The 25029-nt window shown below is 45.5% G+C and overlaps 1 protein-coding gene across 1 annotated transcript in view; it reads right to left on the bottom strand.

Moving 5' to 3' along the window:
• The window catches only part of FKBP7 (FKBP prolyl isomerase 7), an 88031-nt gene extending 66464 nt beyond the window's left edge, over window positions 1–21567 (bottom strand). The window contains exon 1 of the mRNA XM_085645210.1: window positions 21136–21567. Within this exon, the coding sequence (XP_085501336.1) occupies window positions 21136–21353 (218 nt within the window). The 5' untranslated portion in view covers window positions 21354–21567. The remainder of the gene's footprint in view (window positions 1–21135) is intronic.
• Window positions 21568–25029: the final 3462 nt, after the last annotated feature.

Genomic DNA, 25029 nt, shown 5'->3' with positions numbered 1-25029 from the left:
AAAACAATGATCAAAGAACTGCACAGGTATGGACCCTACGTCAGGTAGTGGTGGGTAAAATATTCCAGAGAAAGTAAAACACGCGAAATCCACCGAAGAGAAACTTCACTGACCCAGAACAAATTTACCACTTTCTTGTGAATATGTTCCCCTGAGCAGACAATGAAATGGAGGCGATAGGATAAATACATTGGCGAACGTGTGTTTGAGATTCGAGAAATATTAGTAAAAAATAACAACCGTATTTCTATAAAATATGTTAGTTACTAGAGGCAGAATCATTTTAACAGCCACTATGTATACATAGCACAATACACACAATGCATTTTCTGCCAGCGCTTGAATCACACCTGTTGGTCTTGACGAACCCCCTGGAACTCATTTGACCGATTCTTGAAAGATTAGAGGCTGATTATTCCCTGCTAGATTAAACCCCGTCCCTTTTAACCCTGTCGGCGCACCTGCGCCTACAGCTTTATCTTGGAATTATCCCACTAGCCCCTAAGAGAACGTATAATTTACAACTGTACAAAAATCTAGTCACAAGGACAGATGACTGTGTTTAATAATTGGGCACAGAAGGGAGTGGTTTTAACTTTATATGAGAAAGTTTCGCAGCTGACGTCCACTCACACGGGGGGAGAGTCTGACATGGTGGTGAGTAACTGGTGTGTAACCAGTCATATGCAGCATGGAGCGCTATACGCATGTGAATAGCTAAATGACGGGGTTTCAATTTTACCCAGAGATGCAAAAAAAAAAAAGCATTTGCAATGCAATAGGTCTCGCATTTGCAAGAGTTTAAGCTATTGGCAATTATAAATGACAATGCCTTTTATATATGTTTTAAAAACCAACACGTAAATAGAAGGCATTGCCATTTACAATGCCAATAGCTCAAATGCTCACAACTGCGAGACCTATTGCATTGCAAATGTTTGTTTCTTTACACACGTAGATTAAGTGATTTGCCCAGAATCCCTGGGTGCCCATCTGTCTCCGAGACTAGAACCTAGTTTCTCAGTCTCAAAGTCGGCAGTGTCGGCTGTTAGGTCAGGTAAGAAACTTGTCCTGTATGAGCCGGGTGCAGGGCAGACCCAGGGCGCAAAAAAATAGGTTAATAACTTCTTCCTTACCTATGATTTGGTGGACAATATTCAGACCAGGGAGTTACTGTTGCAGGCAAAGAGTGTTTCCATCTGGGAAGAGTTTTCTGCTAGGGTCACTTTCCCAGAGCGACAGGGATCGCGCGAGGGTTTTGCAATCCTTTTGAGATTCCTTCATTTTAATTAGTCTGAAATTCCTTCGTTTTAATCCAGTTCAAATGTATGGGTTTTCATCCACGCGGAAAAGATGTGTTGGTATCCTTGTAGAGTTCCGAAGGCTTTTCCTGCCACGGCTCCTCAAGGGTTGCTTTTTTAATATCCGATGCCTGGGGATGCATTTTTCCCCTTTTTTTGGGAGGATAAAGGAAGTGGCAGTTCACGGCCCGCGATCTGCACCAAGACTCGGAGACCGCAGCCCGAGCGCCTCAAGTGGCCGCCGGAGAGGTACGAGCTTGCGAGGTCCGGGAGTTCCAAAGCTGAGGCCCCCATGACGTTGTTGGCCCTGAGCCCCTCGTATTCTTTTGTCATCCCCGTAAATACTTCACTCTGTGGGTCCCGGGTTTTACGCGGTGATATCTCCTACCGTTATTTATTTCTCCTACTCTCTGTACTATGGAACTCTCGGGGTGAATGCTCCCGCATGAGAACCCAGTAAATTACACTGAGGGTTAATGGGCTTACTGCAGATATCTGTGTAGCCCGCGCCTTGTATGCCGGTGCAAACGGATTGGCTCAGAGGAGTTCATGCCTTTGTTGCTGCAACAGAGAGGAGATGCCATGCGCGTGCACAACGCCTGTCCGTGCGTGCACATGGTTTGTCTCCCTTCGCGCACCAAACCGACAACAATAGACTCGCCATGTTCGCTAGGCGAGATCTAACAAGGCGAAGCAGCGCATGCGCTGCGTTCGCTAGGCGAGACCTAAAAATGAATGACCAGCATAATACATACGATGCCAACCAATGTGAACCTTAAAGCCTTTCCTTTCTCCCCCTTTTGTCTGAATTTTGGATTGCTTACCTGCTTATTTCCTTGCGCCAAGAAACAAATACGTATGGAAACGAAAATAAATTGGAAGCCATTTAGGTGTTAAAACTTTAGGTTTTACTAAGTTACAAAACTGTTTTTATTCAGGCGTTTACCTGGGTGACAAAAGAAGAAAATGCAATATTTCAGACAGCAGCTAAAGGAGGAACTCTACCTAACCTTGGAAGCTGTATCTTGGGAACATATTAGAGGGTAAAGGACAATATCAATATTAATGATGTAACATGTTTTCTTTGGTTTAGCTAGAAGTAACAATTGCACCTATCTCTTGACATGCCTTAAAGGCATAGGAGTGATGATAAATTATATGTTTAGATAAAGGCAGCCTATATATTGTCTTGAGTGAGCTGACGCATCCATTGCACTAAATATTTCAGCTGACTAAGATACACAAATTCCATACTTGAGGCATGACAAAATAGTGGCATTAACTGAAGCCTTCTGGGAATCCGCCAGAAAGAGAAAAAACTCGTTCTAAGAACAAAAAGAGAGCACCCAGCAATGCTGCGAGACTTGTAATTTAGGTATTGAAGAATATACAGCTTAAAGATGAGCGCTGCGACTGAGCCATGTTAGCCAAAAAATAGGAAATTCAACCTAAGGCCCGTCCTGGGGAGCTAGAATGCAGGAGAGAATTACCGGTTCAACCTGTTGATGGATTTAACAATATGAGGGGCCAACACTGGAAGAATATAGCACTCCACGAAGGGGGTAGGGTAAATTTACAGTTGGAGTACTTCTGTGCTGTCCTCATTTCATTATTTCTGACTGACTAGTCACTTTTTCTATTCAGTGATACTAGTATCATGAGTCCCCTAAGAGGTTCTCCAAGTTATATTGATGTGCTTCACAGCAGAGTGGGTGACTCTACTGGGAAAGGCACACCACACTGTAACCACTATAAATAGTAGTGATTCTTTGTGTGTATAATGTTTACATAGATAGTATTTCACAATGCCTCCTCAAATGTGTTATGAATGTGGTTACACATATGAGGAGATGGAATGGGCTCTGCCTCAGGCCCTTCGACCCCTACCACGTGGGAGCGCATCGATGTTGGTCTGACAATAAGAACAGTTGTGCCCTTAACTTGTACCTTACTCTTCCTTTCCTAGAGCAGATAACTCCTCCTACCCAGTCCCCCCTCCCTGGAAGGCCCAGGGCCACAGAAAAGAGCCCTTAGTATTAAAAACAAACAATCTGTGCAAGCTCTAGCAGGTCAGCTTGCGGCCCGAAAGAAATTAACACTGTACAAGTAAAAGCTATCAGCAGTGTCACATGCTCACATCTGTGGCAAAGATGTTTTCCTCTCTACCCATTCCCTGTTCTATATCCTGCAGCCAACTTAAGCTCTCTGTGACATGAATTAATATAGAGAGAAACCACTACCTTTGTGAATATTATGATATGCCTCCCATTACGGTGCTTTCTGAGACACTGCAATATTATAGTCTTCCTCATCACCATCTGACTAGACGACAGACTAAGAACTAATATTTAAATCATCCACCCTAAATTTTCAAGTGCGATTAAGAAACTTAGTGGCTGGTAGACCTGGCACTTTAGCATAAAACGGGTGCTTGAGATGAGCACAACATATAAATTCTTCTTTGAATTCTTGGAAGCTCAGTGAGCGTGGACAGGGGACGAATTAAAGCAGGGACATAGCACTATCTTTAAAATCCATGGATAGGCTCTAGGACTGAGGAAAAATACTTCTATTGTTGTCACTAAAGAAGAAAGAAGACGATAGACCAACACAATTACGGAAAACTGGTCTGAAATTGACTTTAGGAGTTGCAAGGCTTGACTATTTCACGTTATCAGATGGACTTCTTGCCTGTTGAAGATAGCTAGTCCGAACAAGACAACGCATAAGGTAATACAGATTAATTCTCTCCACCCATGGAAGTCAGTTGCCATTTTTGCGTTTAAACACAACTTCAAGGATGTGACTGCTGAGGGAAGAACTCAAAACACCTCAGAAGCTAACTGGTGGGTTGCCTGCATTTACTTCCCTACCTGTGGCTTACAACACAGCCTATGTTCTCTCTAGCAAAATCATCCAAAGTGATCCGATGACATAGTAGCATAAACTACAATGACCTGTGTAGAATAGCACTCGTCAGGCCTGCTGAAGTGAGACAGCAATCCAACTATGTTGCATACCTGCCGCCTTGCAAGAGACCACCTTGCAGCAACCAACTGCTGTGAACCCAGAGATGTTGCATGGCTTGTTTTACAAGGTTTGTTAACCTGGCAATTTTTCTAGTGATCTTTATTTGCTTTTTTATTCAATGTTAAACTCAAATTAAATACTATGTCATGTAAGTCTGAGCAACTACACATAAGTTAATGATTATCCTGGGGCTACCAATATAGATTTAAACGTAATAAATCATTGTAGTTAATGTACATCTCTCAGGGAATGATGACTCATGATATCAGATGATTCCGGACATCAGTTACTCCATCATCACAAAAGTCTTGCCAATTTGCCCATATACTTTCATACTTCTGTGAACAGCCATGAGCGTCAAAAGCCTGCTGCTCCAGAATTTTGCATCACTCAAGGCCCACTTTCCATTAAGCAGGATTTGGTGCGTTTGAAGCTTTCCATGTCTGCAATATGTTTCTTGCAACAGTCAACAGTTAGAGTCCGATAAAAAGCGTAGGATCTCTGTTAGTATGTAGGTCATCCATGATATTCAGTACGCCCATCATGTGTAAAGAACAATGTTTACCTAAGTGACATCAGATAGAACATCTGGAATTGTGTGCCAATATCTTTGCAGCATTCTACTTCCCCACACTGAGTGCAAGAAGTCTCCCCATTACATCGAAGACATGTAGGCCATTCTTTCCGTCCCATTTGCCATAGCCATTCCCTCCGGAAATAAATAAGGTGCATAAATTTGAATTGAATGAGCCTCATCGATGCTGCAATGGCAATTTCTCTTGAGGACCTCCTGCCACTTCCCATCCTTCAACGCCCACCGGGTCAGTATCTCAATCACACTTTAACTGTGGCAACATGTTAGGTGTAAAGATTTTATATATGTGAGAATTTTTTTTGTGAGCAATGCGGCAAAACTAATTTTGGCTTTGGGGGTACTAATTCTGGAATGTCTTCTCTTGTATTTAGATATCGTAGGAGTGTGTGTCTACGTTGAAAATAACAGAAGAATTGGGACCTTAATAGGCCAAATTCATCTGGCAGCTCAGTAAACGATATTCCGAAATGATGTTCCCCAGCGTCAAAACACCCAAAGAGTTCCAGCCTGTGAATCCTTTGAGCTTGGTTACCTCAAAGATAAAGGAGTCTATGCCTTCAGTTTCTTTTGCCAACCAATTTCTCAGAAAGTTTAATTCCAAGTTGTGAGAACAATTTTGGTGGCCAGTGGAATATCTACGAATGCGTTGACCCCATATAGAAAACGTGTTTGGTCTATGCCACACATTGCCCAGAGTTCACTGGCCTATGCGGGGTCTGTTCTGGCATCAAACAGCCAAACAGCCATACATTGATTGTGCTGGTGTGCTGCTCACAAATACTCAACAAAGTCTGTCATTGTCCAACTAGTCATCATAGGGTGATTTGCAAAATGTTGCCATGCTCAGTGCAGGGGCTTGTTACACCATAGGAAAGACTTGAACAATTGTTTGGGGATCTTGAATGATATATTTTGTAAGATACACAACGCTTTGGGCAAAACTATCATTTTGATTAGAGTCACTCTGCTCATTAACTAAACTGGTAGGGGCATCCAGCTGAGTGTTCATTTTCGATTTTCTATCTGTGAAGACATATTTCTTGGGCATTGGAGGCATATATGGTTAAGTATTTAATCCCCTCTGTAACTCTCTTTAGGTAGCATTATGTGACCCAGCTATCGCAAGAGACCCTCCCCCAACCGGAAACGTAACAGAAAAAATACACACCTGTTTGGTAGCCGCAGTTACAGAAATTCACACATCTTATATTAAAAAATAAGGGCAAGTTCAAAAAACACAGCAAGAAAGTACAAACTATGAAAAGTATTAATAGGCAATCCAAACAGTGCCCATACACCTTGCTACCTAAAGGTGTCCAATTGAGTGTATTAAAAAAATAGAATACTGGGGAGGAGCCTAGCGCGCAACCAAGATGGCCGCGTAGGTGCGAGGCTCCCGAGGACCTCCGCAACCTCCTACGTTTATCCTGACTTCATCCTGCATCGGTTGAGGGAACTGTGTCGGTGAGCCTGAGCCGAGGTGGTACCCGTTTCCCGTTTTCGAATCGGACCTCGGGTGCCGGAGTGAGCAGCGATTGAAGTTTGCGGCCTACCTCTCTCCTGACCCCGGATTCGCGTTTGGGGGCGACCCGGTGACAAAGTGAACAACAACGGCGGGCTGGGCCTGGCGAGTCGCGTACCCCGCACTTTCACTTTCACTTTCGCGCCCCATTGCTGTCTTCGCAAGTGGGATCGCGGCGCTCCTGGTGTTGGGGTGGCCTCGCTGGGAGACCCTGCCTGCCTGCCTGCTGTGGCCCGCTCCGCAGTCCTGGGGTGGCCCCCCGGAGCTCGTGGCCTTGATTGCTCGCTTTTTACTGCGTGGCTGGTGAGGGTGTGAGACCCGCGATGATGGCCACTAAACAAGATGGAGATCGGTTGAAGGCCAAGTCGACCCGGCGTGGCGCCGCACATCAGGCCAACATCATGGACCGCTACACCCTCCCGAAGGGATCTCCCGGTGGGCCGCACAAGTCCTCTGAGTGCCCCCTGGATGCCCCGGACTTGCCCACAGATCTGACTCTGCAAGACGTCATGGGCGCCATTGCTGAGATGAAGGCCTCGGTGGGCCAGCGGTTTGACACGTTAGCGTATAAAATCGACGCGGTCCTTGTTGATGTCAATCTGGTGAGAGCTGATCTCTCGAAGACCAACGACCGGGTCGATTCTTTGGCCCACACCGCGTCGGGCCTCACGACTGAGGTGGCGGCCCTTCAGACGGAGGTACACCGGCTTCGTCAGGCGAGTGCGCTCATGGATCGGCGCCTGGCGGATTCCAAAAGCCGGGCCCGGAGGAATAATATCCGCATCATCGGAGTACCTGAGGGACGGGAGGAGTCGGCGGCGGATCTTTTTGTGGAGGACCTGATCACTACCCATCTCCAGCCTCGGGGACTGAGTAAATTTTTTGCGGTGGAGAGGGCTCATAGAGTTCCCGGGGGAAGGCCGAAGGTCGGAGCCACTCCGCGGCCTCTTATTGCCCGTATCTTTAATTTTCGGGACAGGGATGCAATTCTGCAAGCCTCCAGACTGCAAGGGCCGATTAAGTTGGAGAACATGGAGGTGAACTTTTATCCTGACTTCACCCAAGCGGTCCAGAAGCAGAGACTGAGCTTCTTGGGCGTCAAGCGGCGGCTTCGGGACATGAACTTAAAATACGCCATGCTCTTCTCGGCCAGGCTGCGGGTGGAGGTGGATGGTCGCACTCACTTTTTTGACCATCCTGAAGCGGCCGGGGACTGGCTGGACACTTTGTCTGGGGGTCGGGATCGGGATGGCGGGGGGGGGCTGCGGGAGGAGAAGGCCCACTGGACCGGGACTGAGGTGCTGATACTGGGACTCACTCTGGACGCATATGCTGCCGCTTTCGGCCAAGCTTAGGGTCTCTCGTTTTTTGTACTCGTTCTCCCTCCTTTGTAGGTGGTGCGGGGTCTCGAAGGGGTACTCTTTCCTCCTCTAGGGGGTTTACCTAGTTTCAACTATATAGGGGCGACAGGCACACTGCAAGTTGGGGGGGCTGTTTGGGCTCATGCAGGGGGGCAGGGAGGGGGGAGTTTTGTTGGGGCGGTTGGGTTGGGGTGGGGTGTTGTTCATTTGTACCACAAGGCAAAAGTATTGTTGTGCTATTCCAAAAGTGCTCTCGGGGGGACGAGTGATTGCTTTCGTTTATGATGGGGGGTAGGGGACTGAGTCTTTTGTCCTGGAACGTTAATGGACTGGGGGACAGGATAAAACGAGGTGTGGTCCTGCAGTTCCTGAAACGAATTTCACCTGACATAGTTTTTCTGCAGGAGACGCACCTCATTGGCAACTCCTTTCGTGCTATGAACCGGCGGGGCTACCGCCTTCTGGCCCATTCGGGCTTCACGTCGGGTTCAAGGGGTGTGGGCATCATGGCTAAAACCTCGCTCCCATTGGAAGTTGATGAGGTGCTCCATGATGATAGGGGACGGTACACGGTTCTGGTGGGTAGAATGGAGGGCAGAGTGATTATTTTTGTTTCTGTCTATGTCCCGCCAGGGTTGCAGACGACCACCTTTGCGGATCTGGGGCGCCTCCTCCTTGGCCTTCCGGAGGGGATCCTGGTGGTTGGGGGGGATTTTAACGCTGTGGTTTCCGGAATTGAGGACCGTCACCCCCCTAGGGATCTCCCCCGTGCCCAAGCGTGGTTGTCTGGCCTATTGGATGCCTTGGGGCTGGTGGATTGTTGGCGTTTGAAACATCCTACGCAGAAACAGTACACTTTCCATTCCGGGGCCCATGGCAGTCTATCAAGACTAGACTATGTCCTGGTGCCGGCAGCGCATGCGGGGAGGATCGGGGAGGTGCGCCATTTGGCGCGGGGTATTTCAGACCACTCCCCGCTCTTATTGCACTTCGATATTCTCCCGAGGGGAGAGGGTAGGGTGGCCCCGATTAATCCCTGGTACCTGCGTGACCCCACCATTCGCGCAGAGTTGGTTAAGTCCCTTAAGCGATATTTTGATGATAATGTGGGGTCGGTGTCATCTGCGGTCTCGCTATGGGAGGCATTTAAGACGGTGATTCGGGGGGATGCCCTGTCCCTTATTTCCCATTCCCGGAGGCGCGAGCGGGAGGAGGTGATCCGTGTTGAAACTGAAATAACTGAGTTGGAGGGTGACCTCGAATGTGGGGTGACGGATGACAAATTACATGTCCTCCGACTCAAGCAGGCGGCCTATAAGGCCCTCGTCACGGAGGCGGCCAGGGGCCTCAGTAGAGAGCAACAGGGGAGACTGTATGATGTGGGTGATAAGGCTGGGAAATTGATTGCGTGGCTGGATAAAAAGGAGAGGGCGAGTCGAGTTGTCCCGTCGATTGAGAAACTGGATGGTGTGTGTGTCACGGAACCGGAAGAAATAGTCGATTGCTTTGCAGAATATCTCCGTGGGGTCTATTCCCCGGTGTCCTCCCGCTCGGAAGAGGATTCCCATGCCCTGCTCAGGGATATAGCGCTGCCTTCCCTTTCGGAGGAGGATAGAGTGTCGTTGGACGCCGCCCCAACCTCGGAAGAAATTGCTCTCGCCATACGCTCGGTCGCTTCCGGCAAGGCCACGGGTCCTAATGGTCTTCCCATCGAATTGGACAAGCTGCGACCGGATACGCTGGCGCCGCATCTCCGTGCGATGTTCCTCGCGGCCCGTTCGGCGGGTTCCCTCCCGCTAGACCAGCGTCTGGCTACTATCGTGGTCATTCACAAGGAGGGGAGGCCGCGGGACCGGGTCACGTCCTACCGGCCTATTTCGCTGCTGAATGCGGAGCCCAAAATTCTCGCCAAGGTGTTGGCCAATCGGCTGGTTGGCGTGGTGTGCGATTTGATTCACCAGGATCAGTCCGGCTTTATCCCCCATCGCAACACTGCGCTTAACCTGCGGCGCTTGCATGGGGTGCTCGCGCGTGTCCCGTTTATACGGGAACCGGCCATTTTGGCATCCCTGGACGCCACTATGGCGTTTGACACACTTGAGTGGCCATATATTTGGGCGACACTGGCGAAGTTTGGGTTTGGCCCGGGATTCATTGGTTGGGTGAAATTGTTGTACTCGGGACCGCTAGCGCAGGTGGTTGTGAACGGTAGAGTGTCGGCTCCGTTTGAGCTGGGCAGGGGCACGCGGCAGGGCTGTCCATTATCACCGCTCCTCTTCGCGCTTGCCCTGGAGCCCCTGGCGGAGTGGCTGCGGTGGGAACCTTCTATTCGTGGTCTCCGATGGACCCCCGAGTATGAGGACCGCGTATCTCTTTACGCTGATGATATTCTTCTGTACCTGGCTTCCCCACGTAAATCACTGATAGTACTGGTTGATGTATTGCACTCATTTGGCCTCAACTCCGGCCTGGTCATCAACTGGGCTAAATCGTGTGTATATGTCCTCTCTGGGGAGGATCCTATCCTTCCGCGGGGTTGTCCTATTCAGATCGCCCCGCGGGGATTTAGGTACCTGGGTGTCTTCATTACCCTGGACGCGGAGGCCCGATATAGCCAGAACTTGCTTCCCCCCTCCAGCGCCTGAAGGAGGACGTCGCGCGTTGGAAGCGCTTGCCGCTCTCGCCGCTCGGCCGGGCGGCATTGTTTAAGATGATGTCGCTGCCACGTTTCCTGTATGCTTTGCAGAATACAATGGACGTTGTCCCGGCGCGCTACTTTCGCGAGGTGGAGAGTTTGCAGAGCCGACTGTTTTGGGAGGCTCGGCCGCGTATCGCCCTGGCGAAGCTGACGCTCCCGTGGTACGATGGGGGGGGATATCAAGCGATATTACTGGGCCTCCCAGCTGGCTGCGATCAATCACGGCCTTTACGGGCCCGCCCTAAACCCGGCCTTTGAGATGGATAAAATGTTACTGCCGGGCGGTGACTATAATCGGGCGCTTTATTCTAGCTCGCATGACGCGCGGCTGACGGGCCCCACGGGGGTCATGGTACGGGTGTGGCACACGGCTAGCGTGGCGATGGGGTGGAAGGATCGCTTGACCCGGGCGACGCCACTATGCGCATCTGAGCGGCTGGGCTCCATGTGGACCTCGAAGGGCTTTGAGAAGTGGGACATGATAGGCATCAGCAGGGTGGGCGATCTCTGGACGAGGGGGGGATTCAAAACGTTCGATGTGCTGCAGACAGAATTCCAGCTGCAGGACAGAGAGTACTTTCGTTATATGCAGATCCGTCATGCGTTGTGCTCCGTATTTCCGGACGTTGCCTCCATCCCGGAGTACTCCCCGCTGGAGGATAGAGTGCTAGATGGGCATGTCCCGGACGGCACGATTTCTTTAATTTACAAAAAGCTCATCAATGACCGTTCGGGACTGCTGACCGGCCTTCGTGAGGCGTGGGGGGCTGATGGATTGGAGCTGGATGACGAGGACTGGGTGTCTGCGGTGGCCTCCCCGAAAGAGGTGGCCATACCGGCCCGCCTTCGCTTCGTCCAGCTCAAGATACTCCATAGGGTCTATGTTACGGGGCCGAGGCTGATGCGTATGGGCTATGCTGTGGACGGGTTGTGTAAGCATGGGTGTGGTTCTTTGGGGACCTTTCTCCATATTCTGTGGGAATGCCCGGAGGTGGTGCGATTCTGGCGTGGTGTGCATGAGGTTTTGCAGGTAGTTACGCATGTGCCGCTGTTGCCTGAGGCGAGGAGATGTCTTTTGAATGTATGGGAGCCGACCGACTACTCAGTGCCGCAGACGTGGTGGGCGACTCTGGGATATATGGTGGCCAAACGTGACATTGCGCAACTGTGGGGTTCCCAGAGGTCGCCGACTGTCTCGGCGTGGAAGGACAACATGGATTGGTGTATGTTTCGGGAAAAGGTGGTGTATGTTGCGAGAGGTAAGCCTGGGACGTGGGTGAAAGTATGGGGCCCCTGGAACGCTTACCGTGGGGGAATCTGTACCCCGCCGCTACTGCCTGATCCGTCACCGGCCCCGTCTCCTTAGCCTGTTTGTCTTCCCGGTTCTGGGCAATGAGTTTATTTAGTCCCCGTCCTGACCTATTCCCCCCCTTGATATTCCTATGAATCAGTGGGGTCCCCCCCTAGGGGAGCACATGCTGTTGTTTCCGACTGTGGGTTGCCTTGTGGACTTGCTTTTTTTGTTGTTATTTATATAAAAATGAAACCGTCATGTGGGGTCCGGAAGGTGTGGCTGCCAACGCCTCTTTCAACTCCTGTGAATTCCCTTTTGCCGCAGCGTGCGTTCTATTGTCTGTATTACATGCTCCTTCTGTTTGCTAGCGGCCGGCCTGAAGGTTGTAGGCCCATCTTTGTATATTTTTTGGATTCTGTAATAAACGATTTAAAAAAAAAAAAAAAAAAAAAATAGAATACTAATAAGACACTGGAGCACACCAACACTGTGTGTTATTCATTTTTGACAAGACGCACCATAGTTTGTATGGAGCCTTGACAATTTGACAATTTATTTTATTTATTTGCACGGAGGAGGAAAATCATTGCAAACTATTAGTTAAAAAGTAAAACAGCACGATACAATAAAATATGCGGCAACCTCAAACACCAGGCTGCTAGTGCAATTTAACAGACAGTGATTTACCAAAGCATAAAAAGGACACAACCATTTTGGAACCCAAAAGTCAATGCTGTCCGCGAGGTGAAGTGAATATAAAACCATTAATACAAAATATCATGTAATTCACAAACCTTCACATATATAATAAAGTTGCCCGAGGGATAAAAATACACAGGCGGCCCAGGTCGACAGTAAATAAGATGAAAAAAGTGCAATTATAACAATCGGATTCTATTTGTACTTACAGCTACTGTGCAAACAGAAGCAGCATCTAGCTGGCAATTATCTAAACATTACAAATGGCTAACAGCAGCTGAAACCGCTGACAAAAGAGTCAAGAAAAGTCAGTAGCCGGTATTTGTGCAAACATTGCAGTTCAAAATGAAAAAGAGTTGACAATAAGAAAGTTGTGCCAGCATTATAGTAAGTGCAACCAGTCCACCTCTGGAACAAAAGTATTGGTGAAGTTTGTATCAAGTTCTACTAAAACTTGCAGTCAATACACAATCTAGTACAAAGCAGACCTCTTGACCAGAATTAAAACAACTCTCCCTTCAGACATTCAACAACAGCAGCTTTACAAGATCTAATATTCAGTTGTCTAAAAATAGGTAGAAGCTAGTAATGCCTGATACACGAAAGATAAGGGCACAAGCAAATAATGTGAGAAAGAGACTCATTCGTGGCTCGACAAACCTGCATAAATCATCTTGTTCGTTAGTGAAGTTTCCATGCTTCTATGCTTTTAGAGGAATCAGGTTGAGCCGTAGACGAAGCAATTGTTTTCTGACAGTAAGTTTTGATGGACACAATAGATAGAATCTGTTGCTTAATTCGCCTAGAATCTTAGTTTTGGATGTATTAATGCTAAACTTGTTAGCTTTATAGTAATCTGATAGGCTGGTCAAAGATCTTTGTAACCAAATTGCAGATTGGTCCATTAAAATCATATCATGAGCATACTGCAATAAGTGCATATTTCTGCCTGCTATTTTAGGAGGGAAGGCTTTGGCTGTGCTCAGGTGATCATCCGAAGTCTGAAAAGTACGGATTAAAGAGCAGAAGGGCCAAAATGCAACCCCGTTTCAGCCCCCTATTAGTATAAGTGTTTGTTGAGGTGGACCATTTGCTTAATACTCTCACTTTCACCCATGTATTGGAGTAGAGGTTCATGATGCCCATCAGCATGCATGAAGGAATGTCCCAGACTTATAATTTGGCCCAGAATAGACATTTATCCACCTCAATAAACGCTGTGGCAAAGTCAATGAACATACTTCCCAAAGCAATCAGTGCTATTAAACATGCCAAATTAATCTCCATCCCCATGCCCTTTTGGAAGCCTGTTTGTGTTGCGGGGATAATTTTCTTGTCGCTTGCCATTTCCTCCAATTTTTTATTCAGAATTAAAAAAAAACACCCTCCATCACATCAAGTAGGGCAATGAAATGGAAATGTTCAGGCTTATCGTAAGAGCCTTTCTTATGTATGGGAACTAAAAGAGAGTCCCACCAACTCTCCAGAACCTGATTCCTCATCAAGCATATATGAAAAAGAGGAGTCTATTTGTCCATTCTGCTGTAGCTGCCGTTAAAATACTAGATGGGATTCCATTTGGACCAGGAGCGCCTGTGGCGTAAAGTGTTCAGAGCCGTAGTTAGTGTGTTGCCCAGCTTAGTAATGATGCCTTTATTTTCACCACTTCTGGTAGTTGTGGAAAATCTTGATTGGACAATAAACTACACAACTGCAAATCCAATAGCTTACAGCCGACATGTGTTTCGTATCAAAAGAGACTTCTTCAAAGCTTCCATCAAACAAATGCCTGCCTTCTTCTCCATTGTACCTGACACCATTATCCTGCCATTCTTAGTATGAGCTACAAAAAATGCAAATTGCTTTAAGTAGAATCACAATGCATCTCAAACTACATTTGAAGCCAGTATGATGCACTCAGTCAAAGCCCTGTCTTCCAAGGGACTCACAATTATTTCTCATCAAATGTGTTTCATACATCACTAATATATCCGGACTTAGGCAGATTGTAGGACTGCTGTGTGCTTAATTTTTTTTGGTAAGCCATTCACAATCCACTATACATAATGAATTTCTCCTGACTTATTTTGCGGTCTAGCCTGAGTCATTGTCTGTCTCCATGTTAACTAACTCTAATTGTATCAATGTTAGTGTGATCTTACGATTTACACAGTGTTGCACTGCTTCTCTCAAACTAAACCATTTTTAAACCAAGAAACCACCTTATCTGCTCATGTTACATATGGAAACTGAAAGGGTATAAGTGTAACTATTAATAGGGAGCATTTAGAATGTGCACTAATATGCATAACCACAATTACAAGATTGTAATACATTTCCCTCTGACTTTCATCTTCGAGTGATGTAACAACATGTACTTTAGATCTATGGCTCTGTTTTTGTTTCACCTCATCAAATAATTTCCTCTGCTCGTAGACCAGTCTTGTATAGTCTGGGAACTCTAGAATAATTGGTGAATCACACTGCACTTCCTCTTAGTCCCTTTTTATTCTTAAAGTAAGGTCAGTATCTCAGGAATCTTCCGATCAAATTTGGGCAGGGCCCAGAGGGCAATTTGAGGATTAGAGTACAGTGTGCCTGTTCAACTAGAAATCAAGGGGAAAGCATGTCATTGGGCAGAAAGCTCTTACGCCACGTCTTCAACATATTCTGGCCTAGGGCCTTCTATTCTTTTTAGGAAGCCTATGATTCTTAAATTGTTGCAGTGAGAGTGTTCCTTTGTATCTTTTGCTCGTGCTGACTGTTTGATAGAAATAACTTTTAATTGCTGTACAATAGTTTTGATCTCTCTCACCGTAGTTTAGAATTCAGAAAAGAGGCCATCTACCTCCGTTACTCAGACAACTGTTTTTTGCAGATCCTTGCACAAGAGTGTTATATCTACAGTTCGGTCTTAGCTGGGTGCCTGCGTACTTTGTAATGTATGTCCGCGCAGTGAGGCATCGGGCATGCATTTCAGAGGATGCTTCTTCAGAGCAGCAGGAAAGCTGATTATATGATCATTTGTAAAGCTGACCAGAAAAGAAAAGAAAATACAAATACAGGCAGCAGGATGTGAAAAACAACACAAGCGAGAAGTAACTGCTTCCCTTTACTTAAAGCACTACAGAATGTCCCACTATCCAACCGAGGGAAGAAGTTTAGCCTATGCCTGTGTTGTACCATAGCAGCATTTGCTGCTCATGTTTAACAGCATCTATGAAGCTTTAAGTAGAACATAATTGATAAAGCTGCGGTGCGTAAAACTAAATAAGAAACAGGGCTCGACAAATCCACTCGCCCTCTCGCATTTGCGAGGGAGAATTGATGAGGACGAGCTATTTTTAGGTCCTACTCGCCCTTTCTGGCCAGTAGGAAGACAAACTAACTTTTGTCCTCTGTCTTTGAAAACGGAGCAAAAGTGACAAGATAACAAGATTTAAAGGCAGTTCTATTGCTCACAAAGGGAATGAGCAATAAAGATGCCTTTAAATCTTGTTATCTTGTCACTTTTGCTCTGTTTTCAGAGACGGAGGTCAAGTAGGTTGCAGTGAGGTCGAGGGGATTTTCCAAGGGACTAGACCTTCAGGACTAGTACACTTTATTGGATTTTTCGAGCCCTGAGAAACATTCATGACATTTTTTGTGCAGAAAAAATTGCTTTTATGAACCATCCTCAGTTGTTACTTCAATAATTAACATTTTAACCCTAAAACTACCTGAATCTATCTGAACACCATGCTGAAAAACAATAAAAATACTTTTAAACGTGTCAAGAGATAACCAGCAATGTGCAGTTGTACTAATAAAAAGCTTTGGTCCCGAAAATGTATCTTGTTCCATTTACCATTAAACTAAACTAAACTATCATTACAGTCGAAACATGTAGACAAGATGACAGATGAAGAGAAATAAGGAGTTCTAGGGTAACTTGAAACAACCTTACATTTCTCTCCTCTGAGAATTGTTTACTGTAGCAAAGCACATCTGGGCATTTTGTTTTTCAAAACAACTGTTGATTGATATTAATAATCTTTTGAGGGGCATTGTGTATCATGGCTGACATACCAGACCACTATGTTTTAGCCTGGAATTGCTATGGAGTCTGATTCCCGTGGCAGTCATTCATCTATAAGCAATTGTCTGATGGTTTCAAATTTATAACCAAATGTAGTTCATGTGATTCATCTTTTAAAGTGCATAAAGGTGTTTCAGACTTAACAGCCATGTATGTTATCTGTTTTTGTCAAGGGTTTATCATCAAAACGTATAGACGTCGTTGATCTTTTAAAAGTAGCAAACGTGTCCTCAGATGCTTTTGGCATGGTATAAGTCAGCAATTTAGCCTGGCATGTGCTTTACATGCTTTCCTGAAACTGTCATAGTTTTAATTCCTACTCCCCAGCTTAAAATGGTGGGGGGTGCCCATCATTTCAAAATTCTATACGTTTTGCAAAGTACTACAGCACTTCAGTTCTCATAAAGTGTGTGGATAGCACTATATAAATACCAGAACAACACAATATGATACAATACCTGACCTTGCCTCTATTGTTCACCTCATCTCAGCCAGGCATGTTTGGAACAGAAAATAATTAAACATGTATATTCTTTGCATTCCAGCCTGCATGTAAAATCTCCAGCGTTTACAGAGATAATACTTCCTATGTGTTTATGGTTTTGGATACTGGAAAAGCCAGGAGCAAGCTCTACAATAAATAATGGAACAACATACCTGGATATTTTTTTTTCAAAAGGCATATCTGCCCTGTTTTCCTTAATATACATTTGAGAATCATTTAGACAGCTGTGAATTACTATGAGGCCTTCTTGTATTTCCTGCATACGCGTATAGTTTAACGAGGACAAATGCCAGCTTTTACTGATTTTTCAAAGGTTACTCTACTAGCCTTGACATACAAACTTCCACAGCGGAAATCTTACTGCTTACAAACTACAGTTGCAAGAAATATTTAGGATCTCCTGTCAGCCTACTAAGTTACTTATCCGTCAGAAGTACTCTTTCATTGCCATCATCATCTTAATTTTTGTTAGTGGAGTGAAAGATTTTAGTCAGCACTACTCTGGATTCTGGGTGAACAACCAGCAACTATTAACTAAGGACAGTGACGATGGTCCACACAGCAGTACTAGGTTGCTGGTGTAGAAGTGAGAAACTATCTGAAAGAACAAATATTTAACATACAAAATATAAAGATGACAAAAACAATTTATACATACTTTGTGTGTAAGCTACGGCACGTAAAAATGAAAGAAGCTGGGGTAAAGGGTGACAAGCGGGGCCCGTCGCTAATATATTATTTAATATTTTCAGTGGCTTTAAACATAAAAGTGAGCAATATCCAACAAAAGTCAGTCTTTTGTGGAGGTTGCCAGGCAGTCCGTGGCATGGCACATTGCCAAATACGGGAAGAAGGAAATAAGTTAGTGGGTGTTCATAGACATTATTTACACTGTGCAGTTGACTCGATAAAACCAACATAATGCTCCATCTCTGTTGGTGGTCATCTCTTCCTCGCATGCCACAAGCTCCACCCAGAAGTAGTATGGAAGCCCCCCTTTCCATGCCCAAAAAACCCACACTGACCAATGGTCCCTCCTTATCAAGATGGACGCACTTGTTCCCTTCTGGAATATGTACTCCAAGACTGAGCACATGGAATTTATTTAGAGAGGATTCATAAAACCCTTCTCAATCCCCTCCCTTGGCCCCCAAACAGCCAAGATGACCGCCAACCCCCCACTATGCCACTGTGCAAATGAAAAGGCAGAAAAAAACAGAAGCGATTCATAAAGACATTTTTGGCATCAGAGTCTTTGTCAGATCCTGAATTACTGGATTTTTTTATGAGTGTCACCGACCCCTTCCAGAACCTTCTCTAAAAAACCTATTGCCCTTTAGCGAATATAGTTGGAATAATAATATTTGAAGTTTACATTTTAGCCCATTTATTTGAATCCAAAAAGAGAGGTTTGCTTCTGGATCACCCTTATAAAAAGTAGCAGTAGCACACTTGTAATAATTATCATGTTTTCTCTTTCCTAGGTATCCGCCTTTTTAAGTTACATCTGTTAGTCATTTACATATAAATGGTATATATGTATTGTTTCCATAGGGTGGTGGCTAATGGTTATTGTAGATAGACAGGGCTAGTTCTCACATGTTCGTCGAGGTTTTCCTTTATCAGCAGACTCAAACTCTATTTCTGGGCACATAGCTTCTAATGTTCACTCATACCATATTCAATCCCGGCGTCCCAGCTTGACCAAACTATGTGGCCCTGGGTTAGACAAGGGCGATTCAAAAAATGAACGGGGATAGTAGAGCCAAGGGTCTTGGCTCTAACATCCGTTGCACGAGCCAAGCCATAAAAATCTCTGCCATGTAATTCATGCAACAAACATCATGTAAAAATATTATAAATAAAACCCTATATTTCTTTAACATGCAGAAGTGTTTCACCTTAAACATCAGATATCATTATATTGCACAACATTCATTAAGCAATAGTTTTTAAACAATGAACTAAGAAACATTCCTGCCACCCCGACCCAACTACAGTCCTACTGGTGAACTAGGAGGCAAGTCTGTTGTGACGTGCATCCTACATGCGGCCTGGATTCTTATCATACATATAGAAATACTATAGCCTATTAAATCGAACACAAGACAGATACTTGCCTTGGCTCACACAATTAGGTTTGCCAGGGAACTCTGTGTTCAGCCCAGGTTTTCTGGTTTCAGATTGTGCAGTTCAGTCACTAGGTAGAAATCTCTTTCTCCTGTTTTACATCCAATGTTAATGCTTTGTCTTGAATTCTTGGAACATGAAGTTAGTGCGCGGGCAGCATGGCAACATGAAAGGTTGGCTCGTTTTGGGCTCAGGGGTACTAGAGGACTTCAAGCTGAGCAAGAGGCATCTGAGTTGAGTCGGGCATCTGAGTTGAGCGTTGCTCGAGCATTCAGTGGCTTGCCCACCTCTAACCTGGGCCATTACATTTCTTCACTGCAGCTCCTTTTCTCTGGACACGATATTTGAGAGCAGAGGAAAAACTCTCTTGTATATGGTTTAATAGTCCATAATGTTGCTCCAGTTATCATTTTGTCAACACATTATTTGGTATTTTTAAAATATACTGGCACAATAATATGGCATACGACAATGACACCATTGTCAGTGGTATACACTTTGTGAGTCGAAAGATTACAAATAATCCTGTAATTAGTAGTGTTACTACTGATTAATTCCATGTTTGCCAACAGACCACTGCTCCTGACACCATTCTTGGTGCAGAGGTATAACTGTGAACTGACCCTGATGTTGGTTAACAAATATTTCTTTGTGTGTATATGTTTTCTAGTTTTTTTAATCCTTAAATAAATCCAACTACAAGTGAATGTGTGATAAATACTGCTATGTATTGTACAAACCTAAGAACATAAACCTATTTTGACTAGTACCTGTATCGGATATCTATTTTATAATTGGGTGACATCCTCCGATGTGGCCTTAAAATTGACCTTTTGTTTTGAGTTTTGACCCTTTGTCAAATATTTTTACTGTCACTGTCCAGGATTTGCTTCCTTGTCACGTGGTCACCCTATTCCTTGTAAAGAAAATTACACTTAGTTTTCAGTCTCATTCTGAAGCTCTACTCTTCTCACATATAGCCGCCTAAAATTGAAAACATATTTCCACAAGCCCAGCCATGACTGATGAAATATTTGACACTTGCCTTGTAACAATTTGAGATCTCTCCTTTTGGCATATGTGCTTGTTTATTGTTCGATGTAAGTGTTTGCTAAGAAAGAAAGATATTTAGCAAGGCTTACTGCAAGCTGTATTCTTTCTTGTACATGAGCAAGCACAAGACCAAAGAGTACACTTGGCTTTCGGCCAAATACTATGTGCTGCTAGTACAAGTGCCCTACGTGTCTAGACAGGCTCACACAATGTGGTCTGCCTGTCACGTCTTAAGGGGCACTGAAACCAGCCGTTTCAGATACTTCTTTGGCGCATTTGCTGGTTTAATGCTTGTTACTTTCACTTTTTTTTTCCTATTGGGCATTTTTACATTAGCTGTTAAATGCACTGAAGCCAAGTACAAACAGTGACATGAAACTCTTGAACGTATTTTACCTGGCTACGTATGTTTTTGGGGGTAATCTGCAAATGTAGTGGTTCCGTCCCACACTCTCCTCTGCAAACAACTTTTCGTCGCTCTAACAAATCCTCTGCTAGCTGCACCTTCCACGCAGTGAGAACGGGGAGGAGATTTGTCTCCTCTCGGCATCCTTATGCCCCGCTGGCTGCCGTAACGTAACTCTATCCTAGCATTCATACCCCGTTCTCCCTCCTACCCCGTGTAGCCCGAGTCATCTGATAAAAAATCCGATTGGCTCGAGCTTGGTGTATACTGGCGTTGCAAACCGTAACAAATAAGGTGAAAGAGTCGCCGAACCTCTGAAAACAATCTTTGTCACAGTATTTCCATCGAAGGTTCGTTCCACTTTTCTGTCTGCCCTGTAAAGATTACGTTTCAAAAGCTGGCATGAAATTATGTTTTTAATGCAGATATATATATTAATAGAAACAAGATGCCTCGGACTTACCTGCAATAGAATTTAGTGTTATCTTCCGCTAGGTATCCGTCGTAATGGGCGTTCACAAGGTCGCCTTTCTTGCTTTTCTGGCTGCACACGCTCGGAAGTTCCACAACTTCTATTTTCACCCCTTCCTTGAACACAACTTCGTTCGTCTGTCCGAAAACGCGAACCGAGAGAAGGCTAAAGCACTGCAGGAAGAAAAGTGGTTCGAAAAACGCAAACATGGTTAATGCCGATTTACAGATGCCCCGACTAGTGTAGCTCTCGAGATTCCGCAAAGCGTTTGACTGATCTCTTGAACACGTGGCACTTAGACAAAAAAACACTATAATTTACTTCAGGCTGCTTCGAGCACTGTTCATCCGCTCGCGCTCTCTTTTTTGATTCAACCCCTCCAGCTACATTCTGACAGACCGAACAATCCGAATTCCTCTCCTCGCTCTTTTTTGTCATGCATAATGATGTAGACAGCAAGCTACAAACTATAACCTCATTATTATCGTTTTACCGTTATTTCCAAGTAACCGAATAAAAAATAGCACACATGCTATAAATACTTTACGGCGCATTTTGAAAATATTTGTTCACATTTGTATGTCTGATAACATCCTGTTTTCCCCTCTTCTCAGTTCTCTGGGTTTCCCATCCTTCCTTATATCTGTCACTTGCCTATACCTAGTGATTGTTTGCTTTGCCTCCCTACTTCTCATACCTCGGCTATTGAGCACGACTTCAGTAAGTTTGTAGGCTTATTCAGTCCCCTGCACTCTGCACCTGGTAGGTCAAGGTCTTGTCCCTGCTATATTTGTTTTCCTTTTCGTGTGTTTGCCTCTATTGACTGTTCTAGCTCTCCTAGGATACTATCAATCCCTTGAATATTGGTGTGAGAAAGTGCCTCTTTTTGCCTGGTCACCCTCATTTTTAGGTCTCGCCTGAGACAGCGCTTTAGCGCTGCTCTGGCGAGACTTATAGTAAGCGACTTTTGGAAGTGGAAACGAGTGCATTTCAGGCCGCCAACTACAGTGCATGTGCTCCGGGCGCGCGCACCATTTGGCAGCCTGAAAGCATTCGTTTTCTTTCAGTTTCGCGGCCGCACGGCCGCTTTGATGTTTGATCGCGATTGCGATCACTTTCAGTTTCGCGCCGCTTGTTCTTGTTTTTATTGCAGCTCGAACACAATGGACTTATCCACAGCTGGTGGAGCGAAAACATCATGTGACCCGTGGCCTTCCTGCAACATGCCCTTTCACGCTTCGCAAATGGCCATTAACTCAACACCATCACACCAGCCACGTCCTACCATGGCAACCGCACTCCAGGCATGCTACGATACTCCCCATGCATCTCCAGCGAAACCAAGCCCACACCTCTTAAAGCAGCTGCCCTGGCACAGAACCCCCCCCCCACCACACACAACTCCCCCATGCCAGGAGCAGACGCGCTACAGCTGCTTTATTCCTTCATGGCGCAAACAAGGCCACAAGGCAAACTCTGTCATAACCGCCGCCCATGGCCCCCTGGCAACACAACACCAGCAGCACGCTTCAGCAATGCCCATCAACTTCACTTTAAACCCACAGCGCCTGCCTTCCCACCTGTGTACCCACAAAGCTCCATCCGCTCCGCTCCTCCCCTGCAATACCATAAATGTTTTATTTACACTCGTCTTTCTGACAATTGACTGACATCTTGTCTTTAATCACACTGTACCCGCAAGCTATTTTATTTGTCCAGTGTTTTTGAAGCTGCTGCAGCCTGCTGATAAACTCCCGCCTGGTTTGGACATGCTCTTGGGACACCAAGTCTACGGCGTCTCTGCACGTGACTACATTTCTTATCAGTCACACTGTTTACACGCTCCAGTCGGCTCTCTGATTGGGCCTCTATTAAAATCACGCTGCCTTCACGCCGACGTGACTGTCCCTCCTCCCCGCTGCAACAGCTGTGAGGCAGCACCATACGAGGGGGACTTCCGGGGACAGAGAGCCGTGCGTGTGCCCTCCTGTCTCGGTGTGCTTATTTTTAATCAATTAGCCGAATGATTTGCACGCGGGCCGCTTTTACTTTTGCGGTCCTCTGATTTCTGCCTGCCGTGTATTGCCACGAGGCAGGGACAGCCCATGGGCACACAGGGAGCGGCAGAGCTGCAGCAGCCAGGCCAGCTAAGCAGGCACGGAGCTCAGAGGTGCACACAGCCTGACTGATAAATAATTGCTAATTCCAACCACGACCTGCTTTTGGGGACCATATGACATGTAGGGGAAGGAAGACATGACTAGCCAGTCTGCATTATACATAATTTGTCTGCACCGTGCTTCCGTTTGTAAATAGTCATTTAACATTCGTGTTTGTGTTGCATATTTATTCTGTTTAGTAGTCAGATGCCCATCGGATAACTGCTTCCCAGACTAGCAAGAACATATTTGCAGTACCAGTGTTCTGTTATCAAGTTCTGATTTTGTGGGTCAAAGGTAGACTGTGACAATTTCCCCCATGATTCTTTTAACGATCTCAGAAACAAGGGTTCTCTAATCGTGACGCTTCTGCAAACCTGCACACATCTTTTGTACAATTGTTTTCTAGAAATGCTGATCTTTACACTGTGAAACATGCTTTCATGTTTTGAGAGAGAAACTGCTTTTGTGGATGAGGCTGAAATCGGCTGACCGCAGTGCTTAATTTGAGCCGGAGCTTTCCGGTGCTGAGCACTGGCACTTAATTGGTTTCCGGTGCTCGGCACCGGCAGCTAATTGTCAACACTACATTTAGGGCAGTCTGCTTCAAGGTGGCGCTGCTCATGTAATTTTGAGATGAGAAGTCTAACAGTTATTTAGGAAAACAATATACATTAAAAAATTACTAATACCTGCCTCCCCAGCCATTCCTTTAGGTTTGGGGACCTGGAATAATTGGAACTGTCGCATTTACAAGGGAGGGAGATGGTTAATAGTTGTTTTGGCAGCGATGACAGGGGCGATGGGTGGTACAAGCTGCAGTGACCTCCTGGTCAGAGCCCTGTCACTTAATATTTTACAAATGAAGCACTGGCTGACCGTGCCTAATATTTTAAACAGTAAATGCGCTTTGTGTACATTTCTTTAGGGCTTGACTGCATGTTTTCGTGTTTTTACTGCCGGCACGGCTGGACAGCTCAGTGGAATTATGTGTGACAAAGGCGAATGCAGAGCTGATTTCATGTTTTTTTTTTTTTAGCACAGAAACTTAACTGCTCCCTCCAACTTGCATGTATTCTCTGTGCTGGGTTTGTCATTGCTTGATTGTATGCATGCAATGGGCACTTTGCTCCGCCCCCTCCACTCACTGTGGTTCTGCAGCCTTTTACAGGTCCCACTTTGTTGCCTCCACCACCGTCCCGCGACGTTCACAGTTCCCCTTCCATAACATGTTGGTAAACATGTGTGCATGTGTGTAGTTAGAAGGACCTTAGCTGTCAGGCTGGAAGTTTAATCGAATCATTGGTTAAGTTGTTTTCCTTGTTCAACTTGCCAGGCTTTAGCGCCGGCAACAAGTTTGTGCATGAGATCCTGTCTCACCGATAAGGACAACGCATTAATTTTAAGCCTATTTTACTTCCTGGCAGCGCACACTTGCAGGCATGCTGGGTTTTTTATTTATTCTGTGGAATGCGACAGTCCAGTTTATTACTGACGGCTTTGTTCGCCCCATGAATTTGGAATGTAATCTTGTTTTTATAGCAGTTCCTTTCCCTAGCGTGAGCAAAAATTCTTAAATATTGCATCCCCCTAATTAACAGGTATTTAGGATAAAGGATAGAATCGGGACTATGTGGGCATTCTCATCGGGATTGTTAGCAAAGTGAGCACAAAAGGCTTCTTTGCAAACCTCTGCAAATTAGGAAAAAACACAGTACTTGACAAA

This window comes from Triturus cristatus, chromosome 3_1, assembly GCF_964204655.1.
Source record: "Triturus cristatus chromosome 3_1, aTriCri1.1, whole genome shotgun sequence".
Lineage (NCBI taxonomy): Eukaryota > Metazoa > Chordata > Amphibia > Caudata > Salamandridae > Triturus > Triturus cristatus.
Note: the sequence above shows the minus strand (reverse complement) of the source record. Positions and strands in the feature narration are given on the sequence as shown.